Source organism: Atractosteus spatula, chromosome 13 (genome assembly GCF_055471065.1).
Source record: "Atractosteus spatula isolate fAtrSpa1 chromosome 13, fAtrSpa1.hap1, whole genome shotgun sequence".
Taxonomy (NCBI): Eukaryota; Metazoa; Chordata; class Actinopteri; order Semionotiformes; family Lepisosteidae; genus Atractosteus; species Atractosteus spatula.
The window spans coordinates 27,296,086-27,315,444 of NC_142718.1; the positions used below are offsets into that span (position 1 = coordinate 27,296,086).

At 37.7% G+C, this 19,359-nt stretch overlaps 1 protein-coding gene across 4 annotated transcripts in view; it reads left to right on the top strand.

The window, feature by feature from the left end:
* Nucleotides 1-19,359, top strand: part of tlk1a (tousled-like kinase 1a) — a 48,527-nt gene that overhangs the window by 11,694 nt on the left and 17,474 nt on the right. For 3 of the 4 annotated variants that reach the window (XM_088930559.1, XM_088930558.1, XM_088930560.1), the window contains exons 3-5: nucleotides 11,105-11,226; nucleotides 12,035-12,106; nucleotides 14,244-14,282. In XM_088930559.1, coding sequence (XP_088786685.1) covers nucleotides 11,105-11,226; nucleotides 12,035-12,106; nucleotides 14,244-14,282 — 233 coding nt within the window. Of the gene's footprint in view, nucleotides 1-11,012; nucleotides 11,227-12,034; nucleotides 12,107-14,243; nucleotides 14,283-19,359 lie in introns of all 4 variants that reach the window. The other variant, XM_088930561.1, reaches the window with a different exon arrangement.

Here is a 19,359-nt window from a genome sequence, read left to right on the forward strand (position 1 = left end):
AGGGGTTATTTTAAAAACTTAACAGAATAAAGTGTCTACATTGTCCTTAAAACGTGCGCAATGGGGTCATGAATGACGGCAACTTACAGTATTTTAAATTAACTGTTCTGTAGACTTTCACTATTTTTATTTTGGTCCCTGTGGAGCTTGAAAGAAATTTAAATACGTTCATCGAAACTTTGGTGGGAAGGAAGCAATAGCTTAGTAAATATCAACAAATTAGCAACAGTAGGCCTATTTCTTTAAAATAAATCCCCTTAAACACCTGACAGATTTAATTCAAGTGCTATTAAATAAAATAGAAATATTAAAATAGAATGCATTAGTAAATATCTTATGATGAGTGATTAATTTAGTCTGTTTAGTGTGGACCACATTCAAAACTGCATATTGGTTTATTTCAGTATCGTTTCAGGGACACAAAGATGAGCAAAATTTCAGTATGATTTATTGTGGTTACCCTCTTATTGGTCTTGCATTCTGTGTGCTTTTCACTTTTTTAGTATCGTTCAAGAAGTTAGGTCAGTATTTCAGTTTTACTGGTGCCTGTTTGATCAGAAGGTCGAAATTGTGTACAAAAACAAGACATTTGAAAACTTGGAGGTCTCTGGATCTGCACAGCAGCCAAACTGCGCTTTTGGTCTTTTCTGTCTCTAGTATGCAACATCTGAAGACGTGGTCCAAGTAAAACTGAATTCCCTTCACTAGCCATAACACTAATGCTTTGCAAGTTGATAAATATTTTGTTGTGATGCCTGTACTAGATATCCTTCACATATGTTTTGTTAGAATGTAATGCAAATGCTAAATTACACCGCCACACTCTACTGTTAGAATAACCTTTAAAATGAAATTGGAATGGCCTTTATCAAAGATCCATGGAATATAAATAAGAATCCTAGCTTCTTTAATAGTGATGGCCCTTTCCACTTTGTCTTGCACAGTGGGTTTGTCAAAACATAAGCGCCAATGAGATAGGGAGGCAGTGGAGAACTTAAGCATGGCGTTGGGTAATGGAATCTTTTGAGACAAAGTGAAAATAGGACTTACTGGAAATACAGTTTCCTGGATACTGTTGATTTACATTTACTGCCTTCAGGCCAAAGTTTCCTCCCATTACCCATCGGTAATGGTGACTCAGTTGAAAACTTCAAATGGATTTCAAGGATAAGGGAAAGCAAAATATAGCTGGATCTCCATCAAAGATTTGAATTTAATGCATCGCAATGTATTTTACTTACAGTCCATTTTCACATCTCCTGGTCCTTAAAGCTCATCTTGTCCACTGTATAATTTAATCTTTCAGTAAGCCTAAAGAAGAGCTATGAGGTAAATATTTAAGCATTCTGCACCTGAATGCAGCCAGGAGTTTGTGAATTCAGGCCACCGTTTCTTGACAATGAGAAGTTACAAGTTCTGACATGAAGAATATTTTCATATAAAATATTTACTTATTTTATTTAAGACTGCTAGTTTTTTTTTTTGCTTGGTCATTTCACAAAATTGAAGTGTTTCAGATGTGTACATTATTATGTGCTTTTGAAAAAAAATGGTTTTGAATGACTTGCTCTATTTACAAACAAAATCAAGATGAAAACTTCAGTGTTGAAGTTTGCTCGAGGAGGAATTTAAACACAAGTACTGTGAGGTAGCTTTCCAAATGGAGTGCTGATATTTCACCCAGCAGTGGCGATGTGAAAGAGTATGCTAATGGAATTAAACATTAACACTCAGAAAGACAGATGTCACAATACCCATTATTGCTAATAATTAGTGTTGCGTTTTGCACTGCCATTTATAAATGTAGAAAAAAAACTACAAAAGCAGAATACATTTATATTAAGTGTTTCCAGTGTTCTTTATACCTATAAGCAACTGAGTAATATGTAGGTCTTTTACACTTATTTAAAGCCCAATTTTAAGGAAGTATGCAAGTAACGTTGGTATATGTCATAGGGTATTTAAAGAAAGCAATGAATATGCTACAGATCTGTTCAACGTTTCACGGAAATGGATCACATTTTTAACTTTTGTTATTTCCGATGAAAAGGGTAGACTTTTCTTTTCAAAGCTAAAAGATATTTGGTATCTGGTATGATAAAAGTTGTGAATCTCTTCCAGCAAAGTTTGTTAGTAAGGCAGTGTTGTCTTGGAGCTTGAACTCCCCGAAGAGATGGAAATACTCAGGAAAATTGTCTGGGACACCTGTTTTGCAACTGAGGAAAGCCTTATTTTAACTTTTTTTTAATTTGATAAATTATGCAATTTGTATGATGTGAATGTAAAGGTTTACTTCTCTACTTCTCACTACACACCTGAAAACCTATCACAGAAAACAAGCTATTGTAAATACAGCTGCATCTCAGCCCTAGTTTTCAGTAGTACAATCCGCTGAAGTATACCTCTACCTTAATGAACTATTTTATATGCTGAAATACTTGTTTCTCTGCAATGTAATAGCATTCTAAGAGACAATTCAACATGTTGAAAACCTTAACAGGAATTAAAAAATATAGTTAACCTTTTAGTGCCTCAGGTGTCATCCTATTATTTATATTAGTCCCCGATTAACATTTTACATGTTAAATTACTTGATCCTATTAAATAGGAGGGGTTTTATGGGTGTTAAGAGTATGTCTGTCAGCATTTTAACTAATTGTTTTGGTTTCGAGTCTTGGTCATTCAATAACTGTTTCCTGCATTTGTGTAGCACTTTTCTTTCCAAAAGATCCCAAAGCTCTTTCATATAGGAGGACACCCACTTCATCTACCACTGTAGTGCCACACCTATCCGAGTGTAGCCCTTTTGTGCAGTTGGTGGTGTGGCTTCACCTGTTGAATTCAGAGTGGAAATTAGGGAGGCCGGATTGTTACAGTAGATGCCCAGAATTGTGTTCGTCTGTCATCACAAATACAAACTAGACTATATCACGTAGTTTTGTAGGCTTCCGTGCAAATCCCTGCCTGCTTAATTTAACAGCGCGAGTGCACTGCGAGTAACCTGAGGGGAAACTAGAATGATACCGACTGAGTTGGGAGTTAATTGGCCAGACAGTACTTGAATGGGATCAGTTGGCTTAAGAGGCCATGTTTCTCCAGGCGGGTGACCCCGTGTGGGTGGGAAGTTATCACAGCAGTTTGGGAGTTTCGAATGAGAAGCAGTATTTGGCTGTTTCGCAAAATCTGCCAGGTTCTCCACATGGAGGCAATTGTGAGTTAGAGATGAAAATGGCACCCAGGCATCAAATCCCCGCGCATCACTTGTGAAATGTATGCAGACTGTACAGTAATACTAAGTTTGAACTTAATTCCGTCAAAGGATTTAAAGAGCGTACATTAGTGTATGGGTCATATCCCACCAACAAAAAGAACTGGTGGCCGGGCAGCTGTCTTACACAAGAATCCCATTTTCACTTGCGTTCATCCTTTTGGTATTAAAGTTATACCCAGAACGTTAGGGGTTAATAAGCCAAACAGGTTATGGGCAGGAACGGTTTTTGTGATATGATGGAAGAGTAAAAAATATCAGAACATCTTAATTCGTCAGGAATTAAGGAATCGGCCGATGTGCAGCAACTGAGAAGGAATAATTTAAAAGGGGCAAACAGGAAAGTCATACTGCCATTGTGGTTGACCTAGGACACCTTTTACCAAAGATTAACTGCCTTATCTGTTACAATATACTTCACATAGTGTGAAGTTTCTCAGCTGTCTGGTGTTCAAGTATGAACAGTTTAAAAAATGGGAAGAAAAAAATCCTTGCTATATAAAATTATATGTATCGTTGATATATAAAATCAACTGATCATGTAGTTCTTTTCTGAATATGTGCATCATAGTTTGATACAAAGTAGAAGCTGATATTTTACTGTTTGCAGTCTCATCCGTTTTTACCGTTTATTTTGGTTTCAAATTGGTTTCTTTAGGTACTGTAGAAAGATGATGCAGACTTCATCTCGGGCCACCTGAATGTGCTGCAGCAGTGTAATTCTGAGCTGTAGCCTGTGTTGCGTTAGCCTGTGAACTATAGAATCCCCATTTATTTTGCTGCATTTCTACAAATGTGGAAGTGGCATCCATCTTAGATGTCTTGAAGCCTACAGTACCTGAACCTCTGCGTCTCTTGGGTGTTTTGTTTCTGATATTCAACAGCAGTAAAGGCACAAGAGAATACCTGGTTTGGCTGCGGCTTCATTTCAAGCCTATGTGGATTTTTATGTTCTACCTTCTGACAAGAAAAGAATCATGTACAACAAACCGAATGTTTTTTTGTGACACAATACACTTTATGTGTAGCTTACATATGATTTCTGTGTATTCATCTATGGAGAAAATTAGGTTAGGGACTAACAAGGACTTAATAAACCTCTTCTTAAAATGGCAGCTGTTCACAAGCTAAGTAATCCATTAGGCTTACTGTACTGTTGCATTTATATTTGGATTCTCTATCCTTAGTTTTGACGCCGTTCTGCTCCTTTCTGTCACCCCTGCTTTTGGTTGGTATTTATGGTCTTTGGCGTGTTGGAAGTAAGGTAAACATCAGGAAAGGACTGGGCAGAATTCAGTTTCTTCTGACCCAAAGCTGAACAGGATAGTCTCTGGGAGACAGAGTGTAAAGACTTTTGCTGACTCCATGACGATCTTGGCTGTGTAATCCTGTATGGTTTAAACATTTGGCACTTGGCAGTTCCATTTCTTAAATCAATCTGTTCATTACATATTATGACTGCTAAAGAAGAATTATTTAATTCCATTATTTATTAGTTCATATGAAACTAGCACAACCTGTTGTCTCCACAATAAAAATAACTACTGACCTCTGTCTTTCTCAACTGTAGTTATTTTTAATTGGAGCTATTCTGGAACCACTTGGAGGGTGTTTACAACGTGCAGAACGTTTCTATTCTATTAAGCATTTTATTTTAAGAAAGGGGATTTATCATGCTCTCTTGGTGAAAGTTAACATGAGGTGGTATACCCAGATCAAAATGATCTTATGAGAATCTTTTCTTCTCACTGAATCATTTCAGTTGGGGTGAACCACAGGAAGTGCTCGATAAGTGAAAACAACCAGGTCATCTTGTACTGTTTCTGCCAAACTAAAAAAAATAAATGCTCACCTCAAGATTTTGATTTTATCCATTTGACAACTCACTTGTGTGTAAGGATTATACGGAATTTATGGGTCTAGGTCTGTAAATGTATTCATATATATACTTTGTTTTTTCATTTTTTACACTGTTTGCTAATATCATACAGTACAGTCTGTCGGCATAAACTATTCATTGATGTATGCTTATTATATTCACTAATTGCCAAGTCAGTTATTTTTCTGTAAGTCTTTTAAATCTACATCTATAAGTCCATTAAAGGTTAGTTTAATTCTTATCTCATGAGGGGTTTCAGCCTTTCGATACCATTGTCCATAAACTGTTATGTGGGATCATAAAATCAGACTGTAATGACTTTAGCAGAGGTGTGTGCAGAAACGTATCTAGCAGCTCATGAGAGCAAAGTGGTATTGCTTTTGCTTTAGAATGAACAAGCTGTTAATTTTTCAGGAATTGACAATTTGATCATTTTCAATTTTAAGGACATCCAACTGCACAAAATTATTAAAGTAGATGTATTGCTCCAGTTTATCTGGTTATCTGTATAGAACCATTCTTGACATGGTAAATGTCATTTTCAGATCCTCAACCCTTCTGAAATGAGATGCATTATATTTATTGCACAGCACCACCATAAGAGGGGATATATCTCTGCAAATCCTCAATGTGTGGCCTGGTTTTGTAGTTGATCTCTATCTTCAATAGGAAAAATACAAATCTTGATTTGGAAAGCGCTTTTGTTGAAACTTCTTGATCCAATGTATTGTTGTGTGCAGGGTTTTTCAAATGCTTTTAGGTGGATGAAACAATTATTGGCTAATTTTGCATTCTTGAGTTGTTTGTACCACTTTTTGTACCACAATTTTTATGTCTTAGCTAATTGGGAGTAAGTTCTATTGGGTACTTGTGAATCTTGTCTGTGTTATATGGTACTTTGTTTATGTGACATACTAGACTAATGGTCAGGGTTGTTCACTACTAATAATAGCTTTGTCAGCGTCTGAATTTTGGGACCGTGTTTTGTATTTCTACCAGCATAAATATCTATTAATTACCCTTGGAAAATCAAAAGAGCAGTACCTGCAGTGAAATAATTTGGGCAAAATACCAGAATCCAACCTGACAGTCTTTAAACTGTTTTTGAAAAGTTACGCATTGGGGTTCAGTAAAATTTAAAATCCTGGGTCAAAAATGTACGTTTTTCAACAACTTGAGGACATTTTTCCTTTAACAAGTCTATTGTTGTCTTTATTCTACAGATTTCTGTCTTTGACATAATTTGTGTCTTTGAGAATTTGGCAGATTTTAGTTCATTCTTTTGAAGTAAATTTGCCTTTTCCAGGACCACAATAATCATGTTTTTCATATATGATACTCTTAAATTAAGACATGGTTAATCCTTAAAATTATCCTTGGAATTTTTATAGCGTTTATAAATACCTTAGAGGTACAGTAGTGCAATCCGTTTGAAGGTGCATCTCCTTGCTGGCATGTTACTGTTTTTGGCAATATCACAGAGTAGCGGGTTAGGGCTCTGAAGGGTTGTCAGTTGAAATCCTGAGGGAAATTTTTCTTTTGTATGCTTACACAAGATATTTCACTATGGTTTTTCCAGTTAACACTACTTGATAAAATAATGCAATACTTCTACCTGTTATTGCTTTGGCAACATTGTAATTCATTAGTCATGCCAGTCAACCTCTTTTGAATTTGGATTTGAATTGAAGGAATAAAGTAGTGGTGATGTTGCCCAAGTCTGTTCATTTGATTTCACTATTGTGATTATCCTTATCGTCTCAGTTTCATTTATACAGGGTATTCTGACGCTAATTGTAAATTTTTTGGTGAAATGGACACTGGACTTCTGAGTGTCAGATTTAGCTTGGAGGGTTCATTGAGAGTCTTGGATTTTGCCAGGAATCTTTGTTTATTTGCGGTGCATTGTAGTGATAATTGCACCTGCGTAACCAGAAGGGTTTCAGGTTGCACTAAAGCACTCCTTTCTGGAGGAGACGCTTCCAAGCCTGGTGCGTGATTTCTGTAGACTGGTTCATAAAATACACGGCCCCTTGTCCGGCCTCTCGGAAGAAAACAATGAAGATTTACATGCAGCAGAAAGCCTTTTCTGTAGAATGTGCGGAATGCCCTACTTATAGTGATAATCGTGACATGAAACATCCAAAATGCTGGCCAATCTAACTGCAAATGTCATGCTTTTGGCTGATGCACAGTGTCTAAAGTATTTTATTTAGGTGCTCCTTCTGAGTGTATTTATTAGTGCAGAGGTTGGCAGGAATGCAACTGCAAGCAGAAGGCTGTGGACTTAGGTTTAATTCGAGTACGGATGCTCTGGTGCTCTTTGTGTCAAAGCTAAGTAAAGCAGCCAGTCTTTAAGCTCCCCCAGGCCTGTTTTTTTTCTTCTGGCAGTTTTTCTTTCTTCTGGGATCTTCATAGAAAGACCTTCATTGTTCCTGGGGCCCTTATGTTAAATGTAGAAGGGTTACTGGTTTGACTATAGATGCTGCTATAGAACGAACACAGAGGTAGACATAACAGTAATTTAATGTTTAGTGGGAGAGTCTGAGAATCTGGGGGAGTGTCCTGCAGCTCAGCCAACATGTTTTCCATAAAAGGGATTTACAGTGTTGTGATCAGAGCTTTGCAGCCCCTCCTGGACTTGTCTAGAGTCCACAAGTGCCGTGTGTTCATCAAGTGACTGGCAAAATAGCGGTGATCTGTTGGAAGTCCCTGGTGTCTTTTGAATCTTATTGAGTTAATCGTTGTCAGCTTGACGGGTCTTTTTAGTTTGTATACAATTTACTCGGAACCACCTTACCTTTTTAAAGTCATTCAGTATGCTGGGAATTTATGATCTGCAACATGCAAGCTATTAAGAATTGTCCCGTGTATTTTTTCTCGTCTCATGTGTTTTTTGCTTCTGTATGAAGAGGGCTCTGTAACTGTGAAGCTTTGCATCTCTAGATGCAGAGGTTTTCGTTTGTCACCCTTGGATACTGTTGTGTGGACTGCTGGGGTCTGTGATGATAAGATTGCGTCAGGTCGATGGTGACAGTTGGTACAGCAGACCTGTCTTGTCTTAAAAGCGTTTGAAGGAATATTTTTTGCCAGAAAGAGAGGATGCTTAGCAGGCTAGATTCCCGGGAGGAGTGCTTCACAGCCTTTTCCATCAGTTGTCCTTTTAACGGCAAAAGACTGTAGCTTGGGTTTGGTCTCAAACATAGTGGGGAAATAGGTTTTAAATCGCAAAACTTTCTTCTTACTGTAAAATAATGTGGATTCTTAACAGCTCTGGGCAGTTCAAAAGTGAAACCTACGAATATCGTTTCAGATGGTATGTTGGGAAATTTGCGGAATGTTTTTTTTTAAATACTCAGTAGCTTTAAAACATCTGTTGTAAGAACCAACATGTTAACAAGTGCATGGGTGTTCAGTTTTTAATAGTTTTTCCATTTCTGTACAATATAGACATCAAATAAAAAACCATACAAGGGATAAGAGGGCATACAAAAAAATTAACTGTTGCTTTGTAATGGTTCACATTTCTCTGCTTTGGTAGTACGTATTGTTTTCAAACGTTTTGTAGCTGTAAGTGTCTGGATATCCTAAATTATTGAAAATTAAAAATTGTCAAAGCCAAATTAACTGTTGCTTTGTAATGGTTCACATTTCTCTGCTTTGGTAGTGCGTATTGTTTTCAAACGTTTTGTAGCTGTAAGTGTCTGGATATCCTAAATTATTGAAAATGAAATTAAGAAAAATATTTTGCTTGTCAGAATGTTGATTTCAGAGGATTTTGTATGTGCCATCATAGGGAAAAAATTGTTTTGATTCAGACATGAACTGGATATTTCTTTTTTTAACTTTTTATTCAGACATGAACTAACTAGATATTTTACCCTATTAAAAATTGCAGACGGAGGAAATGACTTTCAGCTGTTCTTTCTAAGCAACTGGGGAACAATCATCTCATTAAGATTACTTTATCAAAACCTTATTTTAAAGTGAAATGAACAGCCTTGTTAAAACCCTGTGCTTCATTTACTGTTTTCTGTGTCGCCGTGTCAAATTATCAGTTGCTTTCTCTTCAGAAGCTTTTGGGAACCATTCCAAAAACGTGTAGAAAAATTAAATCTGAGTTTTTCTCAGCTGCAGTGCCCCAGTGGTTAAATTTGGAAAAAGATATATTGTAAGTTACGGTTATGCTTTGGTACGTTTTTTCACCTTTTAAGTGTCTTTGAAGCTGTAGGCTACAGACTTGGTGGGGAAAGTAATCAGCCCTTTCAGTATTCCAGCTTTCTTTTTTTAAGTGCAATAAAAAAAAGTGCAATAGCTTTTTAAAGATTAAGTGCCAAGTGCTTTAATTAAGTTTTAGTGTTTTATAATATATATTAATCAAAAAAGAATATACATTTTAGCGGTGCAGTGCTGGGGCCCTGGGTTCAACTCTGGATCTGGGGTGCTGTCTGCGTGGAGTTTGTATGTTCTCTCTGTGTTCTTGGGGGTTTCCTCCGGGTGTCCCAGTTCCATCCCAAAGTCCAAAGACTAGATTAATTGGCTTAAAGGAAAATTGGCCCTGGTGTGAATGTGTCTGTGATTGCGTCTGTGTGTTCTTCCAATTTGGGGTCACGGGGGAACCAGAGCCTATTTTGGCAAGCAACAGGAGCAAGGGAGGATCCACCCTGCATGGGACGCCATTCCATCACAGGGCAGGCTCACGGACTCAGACGTACACAGCTGCATTGTTAGAGTTTAGAAATCATTTTGGGCTTACTTGTCAGTTTTGCTCGTTGTAAGCGCCTTTCCTTTTGTTCAAAAGCTTTTGATTTTATTAAGAAAAGGAATATGGCAATTAATTTGTAAAGAGAAGGCATATAATTAATCTTCCTTATTATAATAGGACCGTGATGAGTCTCCTAAACTGTCCTGTTGAGTCAAGGACTAAAATCCATCAATAAAGAAATTAGTCTATTTGAAATGTGCAGTATTGTCCAATTCAGATAAGAAGCTTTCACATTATTACTGATTGGAAATTAAAAATCTGTGGATTGATGGATTGATGATAATGAAAAAGATAGGAAATCTTATCTTTTTTTTTTTTAAAGGTTTTTAATCGGGTCTTATCTACTTCAAGAGACTGGTACCTGTCAGCTCAGCATTTAGCAAAAAGGGGGAAATTTGTAGGGAAATGACATTGAGAAGTCTTTTCAGGGAAAACAGCTGTTGTTCATCAGTTTGTTTTGAACCTTGCCCCTCTTGAGTTCTAAGCATGGAATGATATTGTAACAGCATAGTAATTGTTTGACTTGTACTGAGAGTAAGTATATTTAATCTTAAACACACCAAGCAGCAACTTGTTAGGAGAAGCTCATTCTTTTTGCAGGCTTTGCTCCTTTAGTGGGCATTTTCGCGGCATAAAATTATACAATGGCCTACCAGGCCAGTGAGCTAGGAGTCGTTTTTAGAATTTGAGCCAGTACGGGTCTGTAAGAAGGGACGTGCTGCATGGGTGCAGTCCAGCTGTCAAAGTGGAATCTGCTGATTCAGGTCAGATTTCGTGCTCTGCCGAAGATCAGGCTCTCCATGTGATGGGCCATCTTGTGCAGCCGAGTTGGGGACCTCACTACAAAAATCCTTCAGAGACTCTGTGGAAAAAAAATATTTTAGTTTGGCTTGAATTTCGAATGTATAATTTAGATTTTTTCCTTTCTGTGTACTGTGCATGTTAATGTTCTTTGCTTTTGAGTCTATTTGAGTTATGGTTTTCTGACATTACCTTTCCTTACTGCTCCGCAGTTTAGATGTCAGATTCAGTTCCCGTTCTTGCGCGTTCTTGTGCAGATTTGTGATCGGCAAGGCGTGCTGGTTTTTTTGTTTTCGTAGACTCCGCGGTCCGAGGCGCGAGCCCGTCGGGGACGTTCCGTGCCCTTGTCTTCTGGTCTCGGTGGTTGACGGCGTCCGTGATCCTCTTGCAGGTGCGATGGACGAGCTCCACAGCCTTGACCCCAGGCGACAGGAGCTGCTAGAAGCCCGGTTCACCGGTGGGGTGAGCGGCAGCACGGGGGGCAGCACAGGAAGCGGCAGCGCTGGAGCGAAGGTGAGTGCAGCAGGTGGGCGGGAACGGGGACGGGGGCGTGTCCAGCAGCGGGTGGGTGGGAACAGGGGGGAGTGTCCAGCAGCAGGTGGGCGGGACGGTGAGATGGGGGGCGTGTTCAGCAGCAGGTGGGTGGGGACAGAGGGCGTGACTAAATGCAGGCGGGCAGGGGGGTGGTGGCGCGGTGCTACTGGCTGCACTGGGTTTTTTTTTTTACTGTCAGGTAATGGGGGGTGAAGTGGATCAATATTCTCTAATTTTACCATTCAGCGGCAAAAGTTTGCCATTTGGCACTGTGCATACTATTAACAGCACATTGCAGTTCAGTTCTGGTCTCTTAACTGCTTTGAAGCAGTTTAATAGATTAATAGACCTGAAATTGGTATATAATGTACAGAGCTCGTCACCACAGATTTTGCAGCAGCCTTGGTTGTGTAAAGGAATCAGTTGATTATGGGAGACCCCCTCACCCCCATTAAAATGATTTTTTTTCATTTTTTTATTATTTATATTCGTTTATAATTTTTAATATTAAGTGCTAAAGACATGACCTGTCATTCTGTCATAGAAAGTAGGCACGCTTTGAAGGAATTATTATGGTCACTGTCTTTTTTTTAGATTTTACTTGATCTTCTTACACTGTAGTGTTTGTGTGTTTCCTGTAGATATGTATCATTTAAATGCTGCAGCTTGCTAATGACGTGTTCAGCAGGTCTTATACTTCTATGTAATAAATCTACAACTTTATAGTGCTGCAGTCAGTGTAAGATGGAGTTCACTGATGCGTCCCTGTTCTTCTTTTTCTCTCTAGGCCTTGACAAACAATGAATGTTCGAATCACAGCTTTGGAAGTATTGGTTCCCTAAGTGATAAGGAGTCGGAGGTACGTGTTTCTTTTAACTAAAGTGTTCCCATTTTGTCCCATCACCACCACTACAGTTCTGATCTGCATCATTTTAAGCTTGGGTCTTTGAATGAGATGTTCTTTATAGTTGTATATCTAAAAAAAAATCATTTTGCACACTGTAAGCCAAGACTTATCATATGGACAGCACACTACTTGTATTTTGAGCATCTGCTAGATGGTGAAGTGTATATTTGTAGACAGTGCGTGGTTTTTTCATGCTAAACAACAGCTCCAGTGACTGATCTTGACATGGTTCTGCACCAGTCAGTGCTGGTTCATGCCAAGTTGATTTGTCACACGTCCTTGATAACGAATTGCTCTCGATACATCCCAGAAGAGAACATGCTTTTTTTCTGATATGTTAAACATCGAATTTGCACAAGCCTGTTTTGTTTAAGAGGCCTAATTTTCTCTTCGGTTCTATGGTTGCCTCTTCTCTTAATCATAAGGTTGGAAGAAAATTGAGTTTGAGTTTAAAATCCTTAAATGTTGTTTAACAGCTCTGTACAAGCCTTTTCCAAATTTTTGTCTGAAGGGCTTTACTGTTTACTGTATACACTGCAGCACCGGGTATTGAGAACATTGGAACTGGGTTTTTAATGTAGCAAGGTGCATGTTGTGTAAACACTGATCAATTTCTCTTAACACATCCAGTTCTTCCTTAAGAAGAACCTGTCAAATGATAGAAAAACGTTTGGTAGTTTTGCTTTCATCATTCACTTTTAATTTAATCTGGATTTAACAAATTATCTGCAACAAACAGCCTTAATCATTTAATTTTTCAGTATTAATGCGTTTTAAATCTTTAAAAAAATCACTGATTACTTTTTACCACATAAGTAATTCCAAAGATAAGTATTTCAGTTATATGCACGTGTTTTGATATATCTGGTTTTCAGGATTAAAATTGATACTGCTGCTTTTATTTGTAAATTTGGTAACAGTATGTTTGTTATAAGTGTTAATTTGTATTTTTAAACATGTGCCCTTAAAAAATACTCCAAAGTTTCAAATACATTCTTGGGTATTGTATGAGAGTTACGTTCTTTTTCAGATTCACTTACACATAGCATTGAATTAGGTGAATGAATTGGGGAAATTGACAATGATGCATAATTTGATCTTCCTGCTTTAAACAGTACATGCCACCAGTGGTTTACTAATCACATGACTGCATCATTGTTTTGACCAATCATCTCCATTCAGTGCAGTGTGTAAAGATATTCTTCATGTTTTGCCTTTATTTAGAATTAGTTAGGTGGGCAATAGAAGCAGTGCTTGATGGCCTCTTGAGAGACTTTGTGCTCAGTAAATCACAGTCAGCCAGTTAAGTGTGAAGTGGACTCCAGCAGAGCTTTGTTAGAATTAACATAAGAATTTAGCACGCCAATCTAGAGCGTGCATTAAGAACCTTATTGCTCAGGTCAGTGTCTCTCCTCTCTTCCTTTGCGGTAGCACACCTGCTGGTGTAATAAATCACTGACTGAGGCTTCTGTTGGGATAAAATAAACAGGCTCTGTCCTCCCTGTGCTGAGCTGCTGAATGTGCACAGATGTCACAGGCACAGATGCTAGCCATACGTCACAGCATCTCTAATGATGCGCTGTTAATGTTCTCAATCAAAGTAACACCTGTCATTATTGTCATTTTGAAAGTCATTTCAAACTGTCTAAATCCGTTTAGCACTGACTTGTAGTAAATATAAAATTTGGTTAACTCGACTGTATGTATTTATTTGAAAGAATCCCTGTAGAGTTCCTTGCTGTCTATGAATGTAATGCCTGGATGGGCTGACTTTTCATTTGAAGAAGTGTGAATTACGATGGTTATTGCCGCTTGATACCGTGTTCATGTGAGCTGTGGAAAATCGGGAATTTTGGGGGTTTCCTTTCTTTCGAATGAGCACAGAGCAAGGGTCAATCTGCCGTTGGTGTCAGTTCTCGGTAAGGTTCTTGACTGTCCTTCTCCAGCCGTTGCCCAAGGCCAGGACCATAAAAATAAAGGCAGAGGTGGTGTAGGTCATTCACGAGCCTCCTTTCTGCCCTGTGATTTGTTTTTTCTTGCCTTCAGGTTTTATAAAACATTTTTTAAAGCCCTTTCTTTCTCTGTTCAGGGCTCAGATGTGAAGAGGGGGAGCTCTCCGGCATATTCAGTATGTATTACTTTGAATTTCCCTTCTCATTCAGTAGGGTTACGGTCGTTTGGTCTCATTTGTATCCTGGCTAGAGAGAGCGCAAATGTCAAGAAAGATGAATCTATTCATGTTTTTATGTTTCATAAAAGAACTGTAGGTGGAGATGGGATAGAAATAGGTTTTTATTTTCCACCATTTTTTTAATGATTATTTGGATTGCAGTTAAGAATTTAAGAATTCTCATTCTGCAAATGAATGACTATTATCTTCATTTTCTTGGAACTCTATATAAAGTAGTACAAATAACTAGCTATTTGTTAGTTTTAAAAAGTGTAATTAATCTGTCATTAAAAGTTTTGTCTCTGGAAAAATGGATAATTCAATAATACTGTTCATTTTTATACCATTCACTTACATATAAAAAATAGGTACCGTTTGGAATGATCCCTCTGAGCCTATAAATAAAAGATTATGGAAACCTTACAAAATGAAAACTGCATGTGAATGTGCAAGGAGAATGCTAAGCATTTCTGACAATTGTGATTTAGGAGAGGAGAAGAAAGAGAACAGACTGGTTTAAGTCTATAAATATTGAAATTTAGGATGCAGTCATGGAGCAGTGCAGAATAATATTTGTGATCATCTCTATAGTAATTAGTAAAAATGCAGGTGCTCCTGTATATTGGAGTTAACTGAAAGTACTGAATATATCATTAACTAGATGATTGCTGTGCTGTTAGTGGAGATGTGTTGCTTATCAATGTGATGTGAACAGCACCACGATGAGCTGCCACTTATCACGCTGGGTCTCACACACTTCCTTCTGAATGTGTGTGTACACTTGATCTCTCATAGCCATGAAAAAACATCCATCTTGTCAGTCTCCGTATAAGTCTCGTGAATATGTTACAGCCCTTTCTAGTCTATTTACGAGCACTGCTTCACAGCAGTGATGCTACCTTCTGGCCTGGAGTTGTCAGATCTCAGATGCTGAGCAGAACTAGACCAGCTCAGTAGTGGGTTGTGATAGATCTAAGGGAAACTAGGTTAAGATACGGTATAATTTTACTGTCCATCCAAACGGATGGGGATTTGTTTTTGGCATCACCATAAAAGACTACAAAAACAAATAATTAACATAAATTAAATGCACTTTAAAAATAAACATGTTTAAACAAACATTAAAAACATGTCTTAGACATGCAACAATACATATACACACATCATACTCTGACAATATTACAGTACCATTACACATACTCCAGTAGCTCCGTGGAGGAAACTTAGCTGTGTCTAATATACCAGCTGCACAGGGAATAAAGGATTTTTTGTATATATTTTTCTTGGACACGGGCATTCTAAAACACCTCCCTGAAGATAGCAGTTGGAAATGGGAATGAAGAGACTGGGAGAGGTCATCAGCGATAAACAGAGCTTTCTTTTCAACTGCAGTCTAATACAGCTCTTTAAGCTGTTTCTGTGGTTGACCAATTATTTTACTAGCAAAATTAGGAATTCTGACCAATTTCCCATTACTGTTTATACTCGGGCTACTTTACAATAATGTAATACCAAACGTAAGGATGCTTTCTACTAGCATCTTATAATCCCTCTTGAAATGTTTTCACTCCCCCCAAACATTTTCAGCTTTCGGATCAAAAATATACCCAGACGACCCTTCTTAAAAATGCAATTAGTATTATCTGCAAAGGTCATCTGTTACTTTTCCTAAGTCTTTGACATACTAAACAACCTCCACAAGCAGTTTAATAAGGGAGAAAGGTTGAAAGTCTAGTGCATTACTATCCCAAGTAGCCAGATCTTTGGTTTAATCAACATTAATATGACACGTTTGACTGACACCACCATTCCAGTTGATCTATTCAGAGTAATTCTCCACCCCTTTTCTATCATCCCCAGTAAGCAATCCTACCAATCCTGCTAAAATACACTAGGGCCATATCATTTGCTTACTTTAATAGAATGACAGAAGTTCCCTGCATTTTCATTTCATTCGAACAGATGGGAAAAAAATAGAAGTGACAAAACGCAGCCCCGGGGAACACCAGTATTTGAAACAGTTTTATTTTAAATTATGTTGTTCATAAATGTATTGTTTGCCACTTTAAGTGGTGTCACTTAACCAGTAGGTGGCACACTTGCAAACTGGATCATTATTTTCAAACTAGTGACCCACTGTGGTGTCAGAAGACTTAAACTGATGTTCTGACTACATGGACATGTAAGGACTTCACTGTTCTTAAAGATGAAAGTTTTTGGCCTTGGTGTCCTGGTCAAAGTTCTCTCTGAGATTACACAGTCTGGTCTACCTAAATTCCACCCTTAATTGATAAAGCAGTTTTTGATTTCTCCAACTGATTTGCTGCTATGTAATGTCTGCCACACATTACCCTGGTGGATGCTGCATTTTAGTGGGTCCCTCCTGTACATAAAGCTTTTTGAGATGAAAGAAAAAATAAAGTGCCATTATTAACAGTTGGCAAGTGATATCCAGAGCTGTTATAAACCTGTATTGGTAACAAAAATATCTTTTACAGTCTTCTTTACAGCAAATTTTAATATAATTTAACAAACAGATCTTGTATTAGTTTGGTACAGAAGTAGGGAGTTTCTGCCCCCAGAGAGTACAGGAACTGTTAAACTTGTTTAGATATTGGGCTGAGAAGGTTTACATTCAAGGACCAAAAAGGGTGGAATTAACATCTGTTGGATTTGACTAGTACAGAATGGAGGGTTTTGATTTTTTTTTTCTCTTTTGGACAGTGACCTGACTGTGACAATATAACTATGTAACCTCTGCATGTTAAGCTCATACGAATAATAAGTGTCTCGCCATTACCATTTGAATCTCTTCAATGCCTCATTTGAAACCTTCGTAGTCAATTAAAACAATAATTAAAAGTGCAACTAATTTTTAAGCCAGTGTGACTCTCGCTTCAAAAGCTTGGATGACAAACTTTCAAAGTGTAATAGCAAGGACTCTTGTCCACTGTTCAAGCAGCGTAAGAGCCCCATAATAGCAACTATTTTAGATCTGCAACATTGTGAAATAAGACTGGTCTTCAACTAGACTTCTGGGACAAAGAATTATTCCTACTGAGCTAAAGGAAGATGTCAATCCATTACTTAAACAGTAGTCTTAACCTTGTAACGCAGTTGTAAAAGCTAGATCAAACCCTTTGCTCTCTTCCTCGAAAAAGTGCTGATATTATAAATGGTGACTGTAGCTTGTTACCCGGTTGCACTTCATGTTGGCTGTTTCATTGGCCTGTCCTCCTAGAATTGAGTAAACGAGACCTCTTCGTTGTTTCGCGTTTGTCATTCTTTCCACTTACAAGACCTTGCCAAAGAACCTGAGGTTGTTTAATTTGATATGTTTGAAAGGTTATGGCCCACAGCAACCTACATTGTTGTTGTGAACTCTGTGTGTAGTAATGTTTACGCAATAAATTGTTCTTCCTCCATTGCAGAGCTGTAGATTAGATTATAGTTTTTGAGTAGTTCATGTGCATATGGAGAGTTTTGTGGTATGTATAATGGCCAAAGTTTTTCAAGACTCTTGCATCTTGAGCAAGATAGAAATCTAAAACTTATGACTTTATTGGTGAATTACTGTAAAATTGTTTCAAAGTGTAGATTTGGGGTCTTGATTTTTAAATTTTAAGAATGTACATTTTTAAACAAAAAGCAGCATTTATATTATTCCATTCAACTTAGCACACTTGGAAAGGTTGTTATTAATGTACCCTAAGATATGTACACGGGCCAAATTTGTCCCTGTCACCTTTGCATTGCAGGCGTTGTAGTGTACTACTTAATATCTAGCCTTCATTTTATCTGTTCATAAAAAAAATCCTCACATGATTAATTTGCTGACATATTGAAGGTGGATATAAAATACCTTCACCAAACCTAACATTTCCAACTAGAGCATCTTGGTTGAAGGTAAACACCAGATAAGGCATGTCTTTGGTTATTTACTGGGTAAATAATCTTTAACTATAAGACAGTGATAGAACCGGCCTGTTGAAGAGAAGTTAGTACAGGAGGTACGTTTTCTTTTAACCACTACAGTCTCTGTGATATTAAGACTGATGAGTGACAAGTTATAAGGACCTGTGTCAAATGGTCATTCTTTAGCATCTTTTAAAAACATAATCGCAACAACACCACATAAACACCATATGAGCAGCCAATATGTAGTGTAGTACAGTAGTATCAATATTATAGAACAGAATCAGTCATTTTCTTCTCTATACCAACATACAAAGCTATATAGCACCCTTTTTGTACTCAAAAATACAGATCCGTCTGGAGTAATGTTCATCTGAACATAGTCTACACGAAGATAGCACCACACGCCCGGATTTAATCCTGTGAGGAATCCAGCACTGTGAGGCAGCAATGCTAACCTCTGTTGTCTTAGAATAGTTGAATTTGAGTTGATTAAATTGTTACTGCAAAAAGAAGAGAAAAAAGAGTAAATGAATAAAATCGTACAATGGAAAATATAAAAGGTTTTTTGCCAGTAGTGATTATGTATCCATATATGAATTTTGGCTGATGTAGGTTTTACATACGAAGAAAAATGCACAGATGAAGGGATACGGTAGCACAAAGGCAGTGTTTTTATACAGGTGCTTGACGGTACTTACATTTTTGATGCCTGTTATCATTTGTAACCTTTTAAAATATTTCCAAAACGTCAGCCGTGCAAATGCATTTCCTGCCAGCGCTCCAATGAAGTCCCGGCCCCCCAGCGGGTTTTTTTGTGAATAAAATGTTGCAGTTTGCAGTGGTTTTTTATCTGATTGAATCCTGTTCCTACTGTAAAAGAAAGAGCAGCACTGAAGTTTTTGTTTGTGGGAGATTATACCCTGATACAAGAAACGCTTGAGATGGTGTCTGAAAGGCATGAAGTCGGTGTGTCATGAAGCTCAGCAGAGAACCGTCACATTTTTTTTCAACTGACATGACAGTCGTGCAGATGGTTTTTAGAAGTTTGTGTAGGAAAATCATTCTTTTCAGCAGTAAGGTGAAGAAACTTGACTAGCGGTTGCTTTAGTTTTCAATA